A 19,695-nucleotide genomic window follows, 5' to 3' on the forward strand; every position below is an offset into this window, starting at 1 on the left:
ATCACTGGAAGCTGGAAACAAATTTGCAGTACTTGTGACTGTGGCCTTTTGGAAAGGTGAAGCAGCAACTGTGTCTGCTCAAGAGCATGACTCACTGCTGAATTTTAATGCACAAGAGCAGTTTTTCAAGGATTAGATCAATCCCAGAAGACAATGAGTTCTGCTGCTACCCACTCCAGACATATCACTCCTACTTTCCTTGAGGAAAAACTTGATTTATCTGCCAAGTGAATAAACTTACCTCTAGGACTGGTCACTAGGTTATGAATATATTGGACAAACACACAGAATTGAAAGGTTTCCTACAGCTTCAGGAAGTGCACTGTAGGTTCATCCCAAAGCACAATCTGCCTCTAATAAGACACATCTTGTGACACTGGAAAGCTGGAAAGTTGTTCCAAGTTACAGAAGTGATTTTCTCCATTTATTTTGCACAAAATCACCATGCTATTAGAAATCAGCTACTAGCATTAGCTGCAGGCTAGGCCAGGCTACTCTTCCCTCACATCCTGACACCCAGAGACAGCTATGTCAATACACTATCACACTAATGGGAAATATTCATATGAAATCCACTATGCCTTTTTAGCTGGCTGCTGCTCCTGACTGCTGGAGTAAGTTGCTTCATCCATGTCGGAATCCCCTCGGTCAGAATACTCCACAGGCTCCACTACCCCGGGCCTTTTACTTTTCGCTCGAGCACTGTCCGACGAGGATCTCCTCTTCTCGAGGGCTTTCGAGGCCCCAGCCTGGGGCTCGCTGTGATGCTGGGCATCCTGCTGGGCTCTGCCACTGGCACGTTTGCCCAAGGTGGGCTGGCCCTGGGACAGGCTGGCGCTCTCGGTCCGGGAATCCTGGGAGCTCACGCTCCCGTCCCGCTTGGACAGCCCGGAGAGGCTGCCCGAAACGGGCCTCTGGTGAGCTCGGCACCGGCTGTGCTCCTCGGAAGAGGACTCTGCCTCGGTGTCCTGCACTGAGGAGGGCCTCCTCAAGTAACCCCTGGCTCCATTACTGATCTGAGCAGTGTTAGACGATGCTGCAAAGCAGGAGACAAGACAGCCATCAGCTTATCTGCAGCACGACACCCTTTTCTCAGCTTACAGCCCAGGAAGGTTTCACCCGCCTGGATATCCTACAGAAAACTCTCTGCTCACACTGTACCTCCCCCAATGGTTACCCTCGCACACCTCCTCTCCATCCTGTCTCTGAACACAATTCCCAGCTAGCTGGGGTTGCTCACAGGTGGAGACTGCACATCCCTACCTTTGGACAGCTTGTCCTTGGGCTGGGAGATGACAAGTGTCACATCCTCAGGAGCATTCTCCAGGATTTCCAAGGCTGCATGCTGGCTGACACCTTCCAAACTGATGCTGTTGATGGATATGAGGCGGTGCCCTGCACAAAAGGAGTTGTTTAGATACAGTCCAGCACCTACATTTTTACCCATCAGAGACAACATGGAGTACAGGTCTGACAACCTCTACACGATGCACAGATTAAAAATTACTAAACTTCAAGTGATGCTGGAATAGGGAACTCTAAGCATGAAAAAAAAAAAAAGCCAAACCCCAAACCCCCAGAAAAACAGGTTATATTTCTCTTTTTAAACCTGTCAAATCTTTACGTGTTCTGATTTCTACCTTCTCTTTTACTGTATAAGAAATAAGAAAAAACAGAAATCAGATGTTAAATGAGCAATATGCAGTTCAGTTCAAGACACAGACTACAATGAGAAGGAAAAAAAGATACATTTTTCTCCTTCCCCCCCACTACAGTTATGGTTATATATGGTTCCATTTCACTTTTTAAAACTTTAAAATTTAAAAATTTAAATTAAAAAAAATTAAAGTAGGTATGTATATTGAGTTTTAAAAACTTTAAATTACAATGCATCTGCAAGACACACAATGGAAAATAAAGCCCTTATCTTTATATATAACTTCAACTTTCTGCTACTTCAAGCTTTATCATTTTTATATTGATTTGTAAGGTTGTTGTTTTTGTACAGTCTAAGAATGAAGCATCACTAGTTTTCAGAAATTGTCTGGAAGGTGACTGAAGGTCACCATTGTAAGGAACTGTGATACCCAGAACCATAGATGGAATTTTATGCTATTCACCTGGTTTTAGAGTTCCTTCCAAATCAGCTGGCCCTCCAGGAATAACTGAATGAATAAAAATTCCCAGATCAAGTTTCCCTGTCTTCTCTCCACCGATTATTTGAAAGCCTATGAAGAAAAGGCCCAAAGCAGGAAAAATGTCAGTGATCACCGTGTAACTTAACACAAGTCCATCTTCTAGAACAAACAAAAACTTAGTCATTCTAAGAAATGTAAAGTAAAAAACCCCAGACACCTCAAATTTAAATCTGCATGGAAACAGACAGCAAAGCTTTTTGATAAAGCTTTATTGTATACTCTTGTTTGAAGCAACTGATTTAGACTTTGTCTGTCTGTCTGTTCAGGACACTCCAGCAAAGGCTACAGAAGACAACTCTGGCAAGAGAAACACACAAACAGGTGACATGAAATGTACATTCACTGAGCAGATAAAGATTGTTTTCTATCACATAAAAATTTCTGGTTTTCTCCATTGTTTGATGTTTCACAAAGAAGTCTGACCCTGGTCTTAAGATACAAGTTTTCAACGGCTCTGTTTTATTTTGAGGCTTGTAATCTATTTCTGTTCATTCTACCACATAAACCTGGGACAAATGTTCCAGAGGTGGGGGAAAAAGGTAGAAGATATCAGGTCTTCTCTATTCAGCTTAAACAGCAAACTACCATAAATTGCATAGGGAAGAAAGAGGAGAAATAGTACATTTCTTTGAATTTTTTTTTCATTTCTGCTCAACTTATACATTACTGTGCAGTGTAAACACTAAGTATTACTGTCTTGTAGTCTTTTTTGCCCTCTCAAATTTACACTACAGTCTGATTTTGAATGACAGAACAATGTCCTTAAGGACACTTTAGAGAGTCTTCCTGAAGCACAACACTGACATAAAATTTTTCATTACTCATACAAGGAAAAATTATGTGTGCCTATGCAAAAAACTCAGTGGCAGAGAAAGAAATGTTATGCAAATATCTCATCTCCCAGGCTCCTTAAACATCAAATCAGTGTTCATCTGATAATACAGGAATAAGGAAAACACTCCACAATTAGCACATAATGCTTTTATTGTGTCTTTTTTTTTTAAAAAAAAGCATTCATTTAAAATATTTATCACAGCTCAAAGCTGTGAGGTTCCACAGAGACAAAATTCTACACTGAAAACAGAGATAAACTTAAAAGGCCAACGTCAAGGATGACTAGTTCACAATATTATCCTACACTTATATGGAAAAACTGAAAAACAGACTTGCTTAACATCACAGAAACTGCATTTTAAAAGCCTTCAAAATCCAGCTACTGCCTGCACTGCTTTGCTCAGCTACTGCCTGTGCTGCTTTTCTACAATAAATGCTTAAACACAGACCACAAAACTTTATTTTGCTTTTGGCTTCTAGAAATACATGTCAACAATTTTAAAGCCACTTACCTAAGCCAAACTTTTCATCCTTTTTCAAGTTCACCAAAGTGATCTCTCTCTCTGGTGTGGCAACTCTGTTCTGTGTTGTTTGAAGAGAGTCAACTGTAAAGCCAACATTTCATGATCAGACACTACCTCAACACTTCCCTTCAGGTTTACTTTAAAGTTCTTTTCCATTAGAAAATATTACTTCTCTGATAACTTGAAAAGCTGTTTTGATCTGGTTGGTTCAACTTTCATCTTCTAAGCCATGGCTAAACACAGAAAAAAATCTCCACAACCCTTCTAACCCACTTCCATCTTCAGCAGTTAAAAATCTTTTACTCCTCCTAAGAAAAGCAGCTGGCAGAGTCTCGTGGAGGGACAACATCATTGAGTCCTAGAATCTTTCATTTCATTAGTCTTAATTCAGGAAAATGTTTAGATCTGTGTTTATGTGCTCTGCTCATAGGTAGGGAGGATGCAAACACATAGGTAAAATTGAAACTGAGGGTCATTATATGAAATTACTGAAAGGCTACTCAATGAGTTCTCTTAATGGTGTCTCTTCATTAAAAAGCAACCAAAATTAGAAACATCTACTAAAACTTCTCTTGCTTCAATTTACTTCCTCATTCGCAACTCCACAGGCTGCAGATTCCACCTCTTCTAAAATCTGCGCATCCTCACAATGCAACTCTGACTCCTGAGGCTTCCCATCAGGCTGGAGTAGACCCAGGCATTTAAGAGACCCAAGGAGAATAATTTGGTGAAGAAAAAAAACCCACTAACAAACACCAACCAAAAAATCCCACCCCACAAGTAAACAAAACAAAATACAAACAAATAAACAAGCCAAATCTCCTGAAACTTCAGGAAACACCGACATTCTACAAGTCTGAACTCATGGACTTGCTTCCTAGAGAATGCATTCATTTGGTCCAGGAGCACCTGGGATCCTTTTGCCCTAAGTGGAAGAGACACAGCTGCAGAAACCTAATGAGCTCCACACACTGGTACAAACACAGAACAAGTGATGCAGGAGAGTGCAGCAGACTGCACATCACCTAGAAAAGGAGTCTTTTCTCCCTGAAAACCACATCAAGCCTAAAGAGTGAAAGAACTAAAAAGAAAACACAGAAGCAGTAACCTCCTAAGGGAAATGAGCTTTCAAGAGCATGATTCTGATAGGAAAGAGCACCCTTCAAGTGTTTCACCCTTCAAGACACTATTCATATCTGAAAAATATTACACACAGATGTCTAAAGGCCCCCCCAAGAAGCAATCCAAAATAAATACTAAGAAAGGAAATACTAGGAAAAGGTCCTATCTAGCTAACTGGCAGAGGCACTCAAGAACACCAAAGGCACAGGACAGGTGGAACAGTGAAGCATTTGCAAGTGACAAACTGACTGAATTAATTACTTATCAACTTACCGCTCTCTTTTAGTGCTGCTGATGACAGAAGATTTTCTGAAGTATTCATGCTAACACCTGTGACATGCATGGAAGTATTAGACACTGTTATCAATTTTTTATAAACACAAAAGCTACCAAGAATTATTTCAGTCTTTACACAGGTCACATGAGCTCATTCACAATATCAAACTACTTCTTTTAAAAATGAATAAACATAAAACTAGCTTTGTATTAGCAAATCCAAATTACTCATGTGCTCTAGTGTAGTTTAAGGTTCAGATGGATGGTAGCTCATGCAAAGGCAACGAATTAAAGGAAGGACAGAGGTCTGGTCTTTATGACCATGGTTAACTTCAGATAAAAGTAATGGATCTTGAGCAATGAAGTCAAAGACTAAATTTTCTAACAATATTGGATATTGAATATGCTGAACCTAATAAACCAACACAACAGGACTCTTGTAGGATTTTGTAAAGGAACAAATAAGCTGCTGCAGTAACAAACAATTTGAACTACTGCTATTGAAAATTGTTGGCATATTAGAATCATGTTTACTTTGGAATTATCACAGCCAAACAAATGTGGCCCTACTTTAGAGGATAAAATAATAAATGTACCAATATATGAAAATAAATGAGGGAAGATAATTCAAGCTTCTTAAGAAAGCAGCCCTGACCTTCTCCAAACCTATAAACCCCAAAGTTCCATCTGATGTGTTTCACCATGCAAAGAACCTATGTCCCTCAGCACAGGCAGTATGATCCAGTAGGACTTTCTGACATGTGGCTAAGACCCTCACCAGAACTGCTGCCCAGAAGATTATGGGCAAACACATAATCCTATTAATCACAAAACTGAAGGTACAGAGTAAATGGCTGCAATCAGACACTACAGAACCTGCACACCTCATCTCACTCCTCAGCATTTATGCTCTCAGCACTGAAAATGCATCATTCCCAAGTCAGTCCTGGCTCCAAATGCACTGGGAACAGACATGGGATGTCACACACTGCTTTGTTTGCCTTTTTTTAGTTCGTTTATAATGACCCCATCCCCAGAAACTTAACCATCTTCCACTTTTTCTTATGTCCTGTAACTACAGGAAAGCCAACCAGCAGCTAAGGCTGCAAATATTTCAGTTGTAGTTTCTATTGCTATAACAGGGAACCTTCTAGAACCAGAAACTGGTAACACACAGATATTAAACATCACTTTTAATAACCCAGTGTTAGTTTAAGTCTATTTAGCTGCTCTGAATGTTTGGCTTTTTTTTTTTTTAATGTGAGCTCTCTCTTTTAGTTAATAGTAAGACTACTTGTGTGCATTCCAATCCTTGCCAAGAAAATGGAGTAAGTGCATCTGGCTTACCTCACTACAAATGTGTTTTTGTAACACACCCAGTGTACTACAAAAAATATTTAACTAATGTATTATATCTGAAAAAAAACCCCAAAAAAAGAAGAAAAAACTCCAAAGTGTGGAGCTACTACTTAGAGGCACTGGCCAATACCCAGCTGATGCCAAGCAGTCTTTTCCAAAAAACCACTCCTGACATCCTTTCCACAGAAAATACTAAAAAAGTTCAGCCTTCACAAACAGACTGAAGTCTAGCAAATTATTAAAAGATCCATACAACCAAATGGCACCCTGAAGTGATAACCTGGAAGCTGTTTTCTGCTACAGCTTTTACTTTACACCCCTGTGCACAGACTGGTGCTGACCAAAGGAGGATTTTTTTGGATTCACTGCAATTATGGCCTGGATTGCTTTAACAGGTGATACTCTGCTCCCACTTTCAAATCAGAACATTACCATCAGTTAATAAACATATCAAAGCATTACACCCAAAGCAATTTTAGAAGTTTGTTAGTAAATACAGTAATATTATTTTTTGCATGCTGACCTACAACATAGGCTTGACCGGTATCTTCAATGGATGATGAGTCTGATTCATTTTTCTTTCTTTCAGGGCTTCTACTTAAACCTGCATGAGATTTTGAACTTAAAGGGGAGAAGGAGAGAAGGGGAACCAGACAGAGGGAAGAGGAAGTTGGGAGAGGGAAGGATCAATGTAATAAAATAATGGCATGAATAATAAATCAAAACTGATGCAAAATGTACATTGACTGTACACAAAGATACTGCAGGGTGGTCAGAGAGACTCTTACTTGCTCGGTTTTAATGCTCCCGTTGCTGATCCAGTATCAAATTTTGGCATTTGCTGAAAGACCTTTCCCATGATATCTTCTATTTTTTTGGGGGAAGAGTCGAAAGCAGTAATTACATTTTTCCTCGGGGGGTAAACAGAGATGTGACTCTGACTCAGATCGTGAAATGACTTGCTCATAACTCTGGGCCTTTCCTCCCATGGACTCTTCTCGTTCTTGTCCCTTGCAGAGCCAGGAAGTGGCTGGAAGAGCGAGAGCTCAGAGCAGGACAGTCTCTTCAGGATCTCTGCCTGGACAGACAGGGGTCGGACAGCGAGTCTGTTCAGAGTGCTGCTGGCCAGGCTGCCAGTGCTGATGGCTCGGCCCATGTTGAAGCCCTTGACAGAGTCTGCATGAAGGTTCAGGCTCCTAAATGAAGCTCTTTCTGTGGAAATTAAAAAAAACCCAACAAATCAACAAAACCCAAACAATTAAAGTTATTTGGTAGAGCTGGTGTGACCACCTTGTGCAAAGTATGCTTTTCAAACAACCAACTCACACAAAATGTTTTTTCTCAAGATGCTTAGCAGAGATATATAATCACCCACCATGGGGTTTGCTCAGGAAGCAAAGTTTGCAGTTCATGACACTACACTAACGCAAAGTCCAAAACCACTGAATATTTATCCTCTTATTAGCATGAAGACTCATATTCCCTGCCAGGCTGCTGTGCCTTAGACACAGACACATCATCTCCTTCTGCAAAACAAATAATATCCTCAAGCCAAGTGACCTGGAACACTACATCTTCCTTTAATAAAAATCTTTTCCAGGATTTGAACAAATAGGTCTCCCCTATGTACACACTATTAGATGCTTCCATCCATCCATCGCTTTGTTTTCTTGGCATGAGCCCCTCCACATTTACAGTACAGCTGCAAGGCCATGAGGGCTTGGCAGCATCTCTGCCCAGATACAGAGCACCAGTGCACTCAGGTGCACTTAAGGACCTCCCTGCCACAAACATCCTAGCACAAAACAGAAAGTGTTGACTGAGGTTTGCCAGACTTTTGGACTCATTAGCAAGGATTCCCTTAAGCAGCAGTGAGAAACAGGTCTTGGGCTGTAATTAAATTACTGTCAGCTGAGTCGTGGGAACTGTCTGGGTGGATGTTCTTAGCTGAAAGCAAATTCATGATAATACATCTTAGCCTAAACCCCTCTTAATTCAGAGCAAAGCTAAGCAGGGCTCCTTTCTATTACCTTAACAGCCTCCTAAGGCTAGCAGGCTGTGGTGGCTTGGCTCTCACACAGGAACCTGATAAGCTCTGGCAACTGGTTGGCTGGTTAGATACTTTAAAGGAAAATCAGGCCACCTGGACCCTTCATAAACTTCACTGATGTCTTGGAGTCAGTTCACAGGGAAGTCTCAGGAAAAGCAATCTTCAACTGCATATATATTTCTGATTTAGGGTGAACCAGTGGGGGGCTTTTAACACTATATACATGTAGAAAAAAAGCTGCTTTATAAAAGCTGCACTGTAAGTCAAAGAGAAAATTAGACTTTTTTGGTACATATCACCCATTAGGTTTAATGGTAAATACCGTGGCATTTAGAAAAGAGTGTATTTGACAAATGCAGCCTTAGTCCTACCATTCCAAAAGACTTTACTGCCTCCAATACCTCAGGCAGGAATTAACTGCCACAGTAACTCAAGCTCTGTATGACAGGCATAGAGATGGTGAAGATTTAGTTGTGGAAGGTATGTTTTTCTGTCCTTTCATCAGGTGAATTAGCATACAACTACCACTTCCTTACCCACACCAAACACCTCTTCTAGCCACAGCCACCAGACTAGATAAGCTACAGAAGAATGATTTTGCCCAATCAGACCAGAAATCCACAAATCCGAATTTCCTGACTCTGACAGAAGGCATCAATGACAGCTGCACTTGCTGTGCTGCCATCATGAGGAAGAGTACCCTAATAAAATGTGCTGAGATCTCTTCTCTTGACATTTTATTTACCCTCTGAGAACATCAAACAGAATTTCTATGGATTTCAGATGAATACTTTCACACCATTAACTATATTATATAGGCATTAGGCTTTTCAAACCTTCTGCCAATTCTGTAACTGAAAATTCTCATGTGCTCAAAACTCATCATCTGTAAGGTTGACTTAACCCTCCTTTGTTTGTTTTTTTTTTTTTTTTTTCCATATGCCCTTTCTGGAATCTAGAATTTCCAGCATTTTCCAGAATGCCCTTTTCTTTACTGTTATGTATGCCCTTTCCTTTACTATTTTGCTGAGTGCCAGCTTTTACTGGCATATTAAGGGTTCAATGTAGATTTAGCAAAGTTACGACAACAGCAAATTTTTTGTTTCAATTGTTTTTACTTTTAATAATCAGTGTGCTGGAGTTAACCATAATGCTGATTTGTTTGCTTCTGATTACAAGTGATTGGTGGAATCTGGGACACCTCTGATTTCCAAGTGATCTGCACTGTACAGAAGCAAATTATTGTTTTCCAGACTCCCACAGCACAGCACCTACTCCATCTGTCAAAAGAAACCAAGTTTGCCTAGCCAAGAAAGCCTTTCCTGTTTTTCTCTGCAATTCAGGATAAGCAAACTCTAAATCAGAGAATGGTAAAAAGGCTTTAAGTCACTTGGTCTTATTTCTTTGCCTGAAGTTGGCTGAGCCCAACAGAACAGAAAAAAGGCTGGATAGTTGCCACAAGCCTTTTCCCACTCCCACTCCCAACCCCCCTCCTTCTTTTCTTTTCTTTTTTAAATTAGAGATCACAATATCCACAGCAATGTGGTCAAACTTCATCCCAGCTACACTGGTGGAAGTCTGGATTAACTGGAATGCAGACAGATAACAGGGAACAAAGAGAGCATGAGCAGGCAAACTGACCAAAACAGCACTTCCAGACCCCACTGAAGGCCATCCAGCCAAGTGAGCTCTGTTCCAATCAGTGAAGAAATTTGTACAGAGGGGTTTTTTCACTGATTACATTATCCAATTAATATTTTTTATCTAAAAAAAAGAATGCCTTTACATTTTTCTGTTATGCACATAAGTTATGAAGGAAATGGGAATTATGAAGGAAAGATTAATATCCATGTTGTTCCTTACCAGGTCCACCCAACACAAAGCAAAATAAAGACAACTGTATCCACAGCTTAGAGATGGAGCATCATGGAATGTCCCCTATTTTACTTGCACTCCCATGATCACACCATTAATTCCACATTATCAAGCCAGTCCCTTTCACATTAAGCAAAAGGTAAAAGTCCTGTTATTGAAATACTTTCAAGATACTTCTGAAAGAAAAGGCAAAAGCCTTTATTTAATTAAAGAAGGAAGTACTATTAGTGACCTGTTTTTAGATTCCTTTTAGACTAGAGCAGCTGCTGTGTGCCAGCTTTTCTGTCTTCTCCCAACTCCCTTCCTACCCCTTAAACAAAATCTAAACAATCTAACTTATGTGCAAGCTTAGCTAGTGGGGTTTCTTCATAGTATAAACCCTCTAAATGTAGATCTACACACACACAGCACTCAGCACAATTACTGAAGCTCCAGTTCAGTTTTCCTCCTTACAAAAATACATATAGATTGCTAATACAAACTAACACAGTATCACAGTCCTTACCAATGTCCTGAGTGTCTTGATTGCTCTGTCTGGTTCTCATCTGTAGCTGGAACTTATGCTGGGAAGAGCAGAGATGCAGAAGGTACTGGCAAGTCTTACTATTGTCAGTCTGAAAGGCATGCTTGATGCCATCTGATGTGTTCTGCAAAGTTATTTTCTTCTTCTACACAATGGAGAAAGAAAAAAAGTCAAAGACAAATTATTTCTTTTAGCCTACAAAGAATTCTGTGTTTGCTTGTGCACAGTTGCAGCATTCAAACCTTCCTGAAGCAAAATGCACTGATGAAAGAGATTTCTATTAAAATAGGAGTCAAAGGTAATGTGAGATTTATAAAGTAGCTCTTTAAAGCTACTCCTGGGCTAGATGAGAAGGTGCTTTATTATTATTTAATCTGTCTCTCTTACTGTTAGTGCTGAGTAATGACAACCAGAACTATTATATTTTTCAAGATGGGGTTTTTCAAAAGCCCTGAGGAAGTCACAAGGGATGCTGCCATTTAAGAGAAAAATAACTACATGCTGATCTAATTACCAAATCTCTCAGTTAATGTTCCAGATCTTGAACTTATATTTTCAGTAATTTTTAAACTAGAATTTATCCATTCTAGTTAAAACCATCTCACAGATGAAATAAGCTGTAGCTTTTCAATAAGGTATCAGACAGAATTAGAAGTGTTTTCAATACCTATACAAAGGTAAGCATTTGAAGCTCAATGCTTCATTAAAAACTGACACATGATCACCAGATTATGGTGTACCCACTCTTGGCTGGTGTTGTCCTGATCAAGTGTCAGCCTGTTATCTTTTATCATTTAACTTAACTACTCTTGGAAATATAACTTGAAAGCAACATAGGTGCATCTCCTAATTATACTGAGTACTGGTATTTGCCTGTACCCAGTCCTCTAATGCAGGATTCTCAGTCTGGTGCTCCTTCACTATGCTTGTCCATGCAAGCTAAGGAAAAAAATAAAACCTTCCAAACATGAAAGCTCCTATTTCAATCCCATAATATGACAGCCATCCAAAACACAGTCAGACTATGCTGTAAAGCAGCTGCTTAATTTGCAAAAATAACCAACCAAAACTCACAGTAACTGGACACACAAATATAGATGTGTACACACAGAGGAAAAGAGAGCAACTCACACTAAAGGATATTTTCTTCGTCTCTCTCCACGGGAAGCGCAGCACAGGTGTACGTGCACCATTGTGAACTTCAAAAATGACAACTCCTTTGCAGCACACTCCCAGAAGGATTCCTGTTTGGGATCTCTTCTCAGGCAGCACGTGATGAAGGTGAACCCCATATTCTGTGAGCCTCTGACACAACTGCACAGATCAATGCAATGAAACTTCTATGAGTACGAATTTTAGGGCCATTACAAGTTTCCATAGCACTATATGGAAATATTATATATCTCTCTATAAATGTGTACATGTAAATATATAGATTTTAGCAAAATAATCCTCTCTGCCTGGTGATTCCACTTACAGCTTACAGCTATTATTACAGACACACATCAGCTGAGGGTTTTAAGACTTGGTGGTACCTCTTGACTTGCCAGACTACAGCAAATGAACCCAATGTTTATTAAAATCAAACAGGGAAAGCACAAACAGAGAACACGTGTGAGTAAATCAAACTTGCACAAAGCAGTTGTTAGCAAGGAACCGTAACCAGACAGATGCACTTGTACTTCACACATTTTGTAAAAGCAGAATTAAACTAACACTGCAATTCTGTGACCATATTAAGGTATCATATGCAGTTTCACTCTCAGATTTTCACTGGGAATGAAACTGCACTTTGCAGTCCCAGTTATTCACCCCTGTTGTCTCTTCAGTACTGGTGTAAGGGACTGATGGAATGAATCAAACAAGGGAAGCTAACTCCCCCCACCATACCCCCAAACCCAGGCTAGGTTTTAGCCAGGATCCTGTCCCCCTGCTTTGTTCTCTGCAGCTAAGTTACAGGAACACTTCTGCAAAACAAGCCACAGACTTGGAATGGACAAAGCTGAGTGCCTCTTCCATCACATACTCAGAGATGGTGGAACTGCAGTGTGGCTGTGGAATTACAGTGTAATGATTATTTGGTGTTTCAACAGCAATCCTTCGCTCCCTGAACTCATTTTGATCAAGGGAGAATCTGATTATTATCCCACGAGCAAACATCATAATTAGATTTCTCAATGAGTCCTTTTAGAATAATCCAAATATATCCATGGATAATGGCTTTCCTATCATCTTACATAGAACCTGCACAAAAAATTCTCCTTGGCAGTACTTCTAGCTTGCTTCATACCAAGGATCACACAAAGTACTAGCTGTAACAAATCTTTTTGTAATTTATGAGCTTTTCTCCCTCTACAGAAAGCACAAAATGCATGGGGAATACAGGGTGTGCTGCCTCATAAACAGTGCTTCCTTTAGAGCAAACAAAAATCTTCCTTTAGATTAGTAGTTGCTTTTAGCTAGCTTGAGCTACTGATTGGGAAAAAGTGAGAGAACTTCCCATCTGTTACAATTTCTTTTGGCTTGTTATGATGTGTCCTTTGGACAAAATCTTTTCAGCTTTCTTCCTTTCAGTGTAATTCAGAGCCTGAGTTGTTTTACTGTGCTTTCACTTGAAGTCCATGCACCCACATTCCAACAAGGGAATTTTTAAGCCACAGATGAAGGAAGCCAACTGCTGCCCACTTACCTTCAGAAATTCTAACTCTGTCTCTTTTTCAGAGGCACCCACGTAAGTGCTGTGCAGTTTTGGCAGCTCCTCCTTGATGTAGGACAGATCCAGTTTCTCCATCACTCTTGCTGGGACATAGTGTTCTACTCTGAAATAGGACAAGCCGTGCACCTGCAACACAAAACATTTTTGTGATGGCACCTCCACATACTTCCATGCCCTATGAGCACAACTGAAGCACAAACATTCATTTTTACAAACAACTGTACATTACAACTCAGAGAATCATAAGATTCTGAGTAAGGGGAGGGAATCACAATCTCAATCTTGACCAACAGCTTAATTCATATCAGCTTCTCCATATTCAAGCCTGACTCTACTTCCACTGGAAAAAAAAAAGGCTTTAACACACAGATTCTGCAACTGTGTTAGACTTTAGGAACAGCTGCTCACAGTAAAACCTGCCAAGAGCATAGAGCATATCAGCTGAGCTTCCAGTCTGGGGCAGAGCTGCAGAGCACGTGTGGCAGAGCACAGTCCAGTCTTTTATGAAGCAGCAAGATCACAGCTCAACAAGATCAAAGGTGGATTTGATGATGTACCTCTGCCTGGTAATCTCCATACTCAGCTTGGAGAGCTAAGGATGCTAATAATAAGGCTGTCTCATCATCACAGTGCATCCTGTCTTCTAGGATGTCCTTCCTCAACTGCAGGTAGTACTGGTGACATGTCAGTGTGTGCCTAGAACAGGAGTATAAAACAAAACCATGAAAAAAACTCACACACCACCTTTGGTCCTCCAGTACAGATTAATATCCAATTTCTGTCCATAAATTTAGGGCTTAAGGGGCTATAAAAAATTTCATACACTCACTGTATGAGACTGACATCATCCACAAAAAACTTTATGCGAAAAAACAGAGTGAAGTTGACAGGAGGCTTGTTCTTCTTCTTTGGTTCTTCTTTCCATCCTTCTGGAGCTACTTTACTTAGCTTTATGTCAGGATCCACAAAGAAAAACTCATTGTCTGCCACAAACATGAAAGAGGTAAAAGCATGAAAACCAAGTATTTGCACTAGATGGAGGATAAGGACCAGATTTATAATTCTGAAACTGGGCATTGAACAGCAAAGTTTTCCATTGACTAACATCGACATAATAAGCACAATATCTCTTAAAGAGAGTACTGAATAAGGGCAGTAGAAATAATTTAGCAGTTATTCTTACCTCTTAAAGTAGCCAATCCAAAGAAGTGATGCTCCACCAAGCCAATATGGGCCACAACCATATCAAAGACATCTTTACATATTGTTTTGGTATCACAGGTCAGCTCCAGCTTCTGCCCACTCAGAAGCATCACATTTACTTTTCTCCTGGTGTCATCACTCTTGCCTTTCTTAGTCTGCATTTTGTGAAATGAAATCTCTCAACATTCACACTTGTGATAAAAACACATTTGTTGGTTTAACACACTTCCCCTGCCACAGATGGCTCAACAGCCCCTTTCTTACCAGGATAGACTTCGGTAGATCCAAGGAGATGAACGGCTCAATTGTCATTTTCACAAACTCTGGGCCAAAGAAATTCTGCAAATCACAACAGAGTATGAATGAACACTGTGTTGCTGGGACAACAGGCTGGGCACAGTTAACTCCCACCCTGCAAATGCAAAAGAGGGACCAAAGGCTAAAATTTGGCAATTACCTGCTACCTAGTCTGTATTATATGCAAAACACTTTCACAAAAACCTCTTAAGGGTTGGAGGACAGAGAGGGGAACCAACATGGTTAGTTAAAGCCTACATGAACTAACTCATCTTAATGTGATGGACTGGAGACAGATACAGGAGTTATTAGCCTGCATTAGGGCAACCAGTGCCTGAGTCTTGCTTCAAGTTTTCCCATCCTTACTTTAAAAAAAAATTAAATATCCAGTTCATGGAAAGCAGCAGCAGAGGGCATCAAGCCATCATCTATTCCACACACCAGACACTCTGTTTACTTCTGTAAATATACCTATATACCTCTGTCTCCCTCTTTGTGTGTAATTCCCTATTTCATCCACATACCAAGACAACTGGGAAAGCAAAGGGGATTTGCACGGGGTGAACTTGTGAGGCAAATGAATGCTCTCTTTACCTTCCCAACTTGTTCATTTAATGACCTCTGATGCTGGCAGGGCACATCCACATTCCATGAAGAGAAATGCAAATGAAGTGGCTGAAAACACCACAGAACAGAGGAGGAAACCTATGCCTTACCTTTGTTAGGATGCTATACTGTTTAATTGATGCAATTGTCGAGCCTTGCTGTCTGTTTTAGCATCTCTTGATGCCACTTTAGGCTCTGTAGCCACTAATGCCACAAAATCTCAGAAGTTTTACCCTGTGAAAGTAGGCCAACCCCACACACCTGGTATTTCATCTCCTGATGACTGTTTATTACAGGACCAGGCTTATGAATCCCACATACCAGAGTTTCAGTCAAGACAGCACTGCGTTTCAATGAAAATAAGAGTTCACCTGAGCTCAGGGCATTACCCTCAGTTTCCTTTGTGTCATGGCTGTTTCCAGGGCTATTTCCCTCAGTGGGTCTCTGGTGATGTCAAGCATTGAGGATCTAATTGCATCCCCAGGGTAGAGGTTAGGCCGGGACTGCCTCAGAGCCATCCTAGCTTGCAGTTGCATCATTTCTTCTTCCTGCCGCTTCAGCATCACCTCTTGGCTTATTAGCTTGCCTTCAAATGGTGCTTCATGCTGCCTGCAGGAGGGTCAGAGGGGATGACACATCAGCAGCTATGCCTAAGACATTCTGCTGCTTTAAGCTTATCCCTAGGTGGGAACACAGAGCACAAACACCAGCCAGCAAATGCTACATTGAACACATTATTTGTCAGCCAGGAGGTTACCTCTGTGCAGCAATCCATCACTGCAGAAAATAACACACCAGCTTTCTGCAGCTGCCTGCAGAACTGCCTCATTTATTCATATGAAAAGAAAGGCTCAGCTGCAGTCTGAAGAAATACTCAGCTATAAACCCAGTGAATCAGTGCAAAATTAGTAGATGCACCAGAAGAAGAGAAGTATTAATGCTTTGCAAATATCTTAATTTCTGTGTTCATGGGGGGACTGTGAAAAAGGCATGGTCAAAAACATGTCATTAAAGGAAAAACTAGCATAATAGTCTACTTTCTCTAAGTAAATATTGCTTCAACACTTTCTGCTTGCATGAGCCTGATATTTATTCCCTGATTTCTCCTGAGAAGTAGTACAGCTTGAAATATTTACATAAAAATGTTTATGTCATAAACTATATACTAAACTATTCTAAATATCATACACTAATCTTTCCATAATCTTATTTTGCTGAAAATAGTTCCTTTTTTTTTTAATTCCCAAGAATGGCTTGGCTGATATACAGTCACTCCAATGACTAAATTAGAGTCTAAATTTATAATCTGAAGGAAAACACGAAAAACAAACAAAAAATGCATCAGTATTTCAAAAAACACAGCAACATATCTGCAATTTCTTTTCTGCAAGTATTGATCCCAAACTCCTATCAGTCTCATTCTTTATACAAGGAAAGAAATTCATGTCCTGTTTGGGTAAACAAAAGCCATTTTTTATTTGAAAAATAAAATAGCTGGTTAGGAAATGTGAACAACTGAGAAATCAAAAAAAAAACCCCAAACAAAACAAACAAACAAACAAAAAACAAAAAACCAGCCAACTTCCACTCCCCTTCTCTCTGTCCCATGCTTACAGAAAAACACCTTCAAACGCCAAACTAAACAAAAATCAATTGCGCCTTCTGTAGAAATCCTAAACCAAGAAAAAGCAATGTTCTCCCCCTGTTAACATAACTATACAGAGGCAATTCTTAAACAAAAATGGACAGGCAAAACTAAGGTGGCTTTCATGAAAAATGTCCTTTCTTTGGCAAGTCTGAACTGAGTGTTAAGCATACCACCCAAACTGAGTAATGAAAAACGTGAAAAAGCAAAGATGTTTAGAAGCCTGTGTATCATTGCAGTCAGGTTTAGAAATGTACAAAAACAGAGAGTAATTGTGCACTGAGTGACACAGGGCCCTTTGTAGTAAGGTAACATACAGACTTGTTAAAAATACTTTACATTTATATACCTACTTCCTAGGAGAACCTAAAGATATGTTTGATGAGTGACAAATCTGTTAATAAGCTAAGAGAAAAATGCCCCTGTCCAAGCCAGTACACTTGCCTACGCTTGCTAAACTGCATGTGATTTCAAATTTTATTTTCATCTTTTTACAACATTACCAGTTAACACCAATACTTTTAATACTAAAGTGCCATTGGTTAGCATAGAAAACCAGCCTTAAAATAAGAAGAGTTAAATATAAGAGAACAATGCTAACATTCCTCAAAGAGAATTTCAGGGAACACACAGAGTAGTTATGGAACAAATATATTAATGGAAGCCTTTCCCCTGTGCAAGGCTATCACAGCATTTATTTACTTTCTCCCTCCTCTGTTTATTTTTCTACAAAAGACTGAATAACATGCACCTAAAGGGACAAAGAAATGAGAAAAGGCTCCAGACCTGCCAACACATGTGCACATGCTTAGCTTTTCACAGTGAGGAAACTTGTTAGGATTGACATATATGGGAATATTGACAAAACCCTAAGTTAAATACACCCACAAGAACCCTTCAGATCAAGGTCTAAGGATGGGCTCTGAAATAAAACAAAAACAAACACTTTCTGAACATAAATATCTATGAATTATCAAAGACATTTGAAAAAGACATGTTGCAACTGGCTCTCTCTAAAAACTTGCTACTGTGAAAACACCACGGCAGAAAAATATCTTTCTTTTTAAAAACAGCAACAGCAGCAATGAGAAGTTTTTATGCACTAGGTTGGTTTTATCATCTCTGTTGACATGTACTAATTTCTCTGAAAATTGGGGTGGGTGTGGGGTGTCCCTGGAGGAAGCTCAAAAACCTAAGAGTTTACAAATGTTCCTGTCTTAGTACATAAGCACTATCACCAAACATAAATGTGCACATTTCAGCATCCTGGGTCAGTAAAATGAACTCTGGCTTGGTCAGACTGTCAGTTTTCATGGGGGAGGGAGCAACATGATTCAGTCTTTAGGTTCCAAGACAAGGAATGCATCTCTCCTACACAAAAGGAAATACTGCTGAAATGAGGAGAGCTCATTCGTGAAGTTCTGAATATGCAAATGTTATTACTGGAAAAAGGAAAAAAAAAAGAGTCAAGAGTCTAAATTACATTCCTAAGAGATAGCATCACAGAAGTGTGTTTTGTGTGGTGTTTCATCAGACAAGTACTTGGCTGCTAGTCTGTATTTTCATCAGTGTCTGACTGCAAACCAGAACCTCACAGCTGCTTATTAACCTGCAGATGGTAGGGGAGCACGAACCTGGAAGGCTGACACTTGGAACAAAAAAAAAGGGGAAGTGAATTCCCTCTTCACCTGGTGTACTTACCAAGAAATTAGCAGGTATTGGATCAGAGAAGGAAGTTGGAAGAAGGGAAGCAGGTAGGCATTCCCTAATGATTAGTGCAGTGGGAAGGTCAGGAATAGACTGAGAAAGATGGATGCCTTTTGGGAAGGTAGGAAGGGTATGAAAATGAAATCTACTGGAAGGAAAAGGCAACAGAAGGAAGAGATCCATGTCAGCTGCTGCTCCTAGAGAGAAAAAGGAAGAAATAGTAAAGGAAGAAAAAGAAAACGGAAGTAAAAAAGGAAAAAAACCAAGGAATATAAGAAGCAGAGAGGAAACAAGACACAAGCCATTGCCACAAGGAATGCATTCCAAGAAGCTTAAAGGATAACAACAGTCACAGACCACAAGAAGGGTAATACTGAATGTCTATGGCTCCTGCTAATTTAACATCAGGGCATGCCCACCCAGACAGCACAAGTTATATCTTCTGACAACTCTGAACAGCTTTGCTGCTTCTCTTAAAAGAAACCTCCCTCAAATCCAAATCCTCCTATTTGATTTACAACTCAATTTTATCAGGATAATTCTGTGGATAATTAAACAGACTGGCTCTAAGAATATGCCACAGGAGCAGTAAAATTAAGATGTACTGAAGTACAGTTGGTGTCTCTTGAACACAAGAGAGACACTGAAACATGCTCCCCAGTGCTGATGAAATTTAAGTAAAGGATTAAGTTGCATATACTTCCCCAAACTGTGGAATCAAATGGCCAGCCAAAGCATGTAAACTCTGAGATCCCGCTCC

At 40.0% G+C, this 19,695-nt stretch overlaps 1 protein-coding gene across 1 annotated transcript in view; it reads right to left on the reverse strand.

Moving 5' to 3' along the window:
• PTPN13 (protein tyrosine phosphatase non-receptor type 13) overlaps positions 1-19,695 on the reverse strand; it is a 112,598-nt gene that overhangs the window by 23,760 nt on the left and 69,143 nt on the right. The window contains exons 10-24 of the mRNA XM_036382389.1: positions 15,973-16,192; positions 14,945-15,019; positions 14,661-14,835; positions 14,307-14,460; positions 14,035-14,173; positions 13,451-13,603; positions 11,893-12,075; positions 10,744-10,906; positions 7,102-7,525; positions 6,837-6,934; positions 4,952-5,008; positions 3,545-3,637; positions 2,121-2,228; positions 1,264-1,395; positions 582-1,036 (exon numbers count right to left, since the gene is read on the reverse strand). Coding sequence (XP_036238282.1) covers positions 582-1,036; positions 1,264-1,395; positions 2,121-2,228; positions 3,545-3,637; positions 4,952-5,008; positions 6,837-6,934; positions 7,102-7,525; positions 10,744-10,906; positions 11,893-12,075; positions 13,451-13,603; positions 14,035-14,173; positions 14,307-14,460; positions 14,661-14,835; positions 14,945-15,019; positions 15,973-16,192 — 2,629 coding nt within the window. The remainder of the gene's footprint in view (positions 1-581; positions 1,037-1,263; positions 1,396-2,120; positions 2,229-3,544; positions 3,638-4,951; positions 5,009-6,836; positions 6,935-7,101; positions 7,526-10,743; positions 10,907-11,892; positions 12,076-13,450; positions 13,604-14,034; positions 14,174-14,306; positions 14,461-14,660; positions 14,836-14,944; positions 15,020-15,972; positions 16,193-19,695) is intronic.

Source organism: Molothrus ater, chromosome 4 (assembly GCF_012460135.2).
Source record: "Molothrus ater isolate BHLD 08-10-18 breed brown headed cowbird chromosome 4, BPBGC_Mater_1.1, whole genome shotgun sequence".
Taxonomy (NCBI): domain Eukaryota; kingdom Metazoa; phylum Chordata; class Aves; order Passeriformes; family Icteridae; genus Molothrus; species Molothrus ater.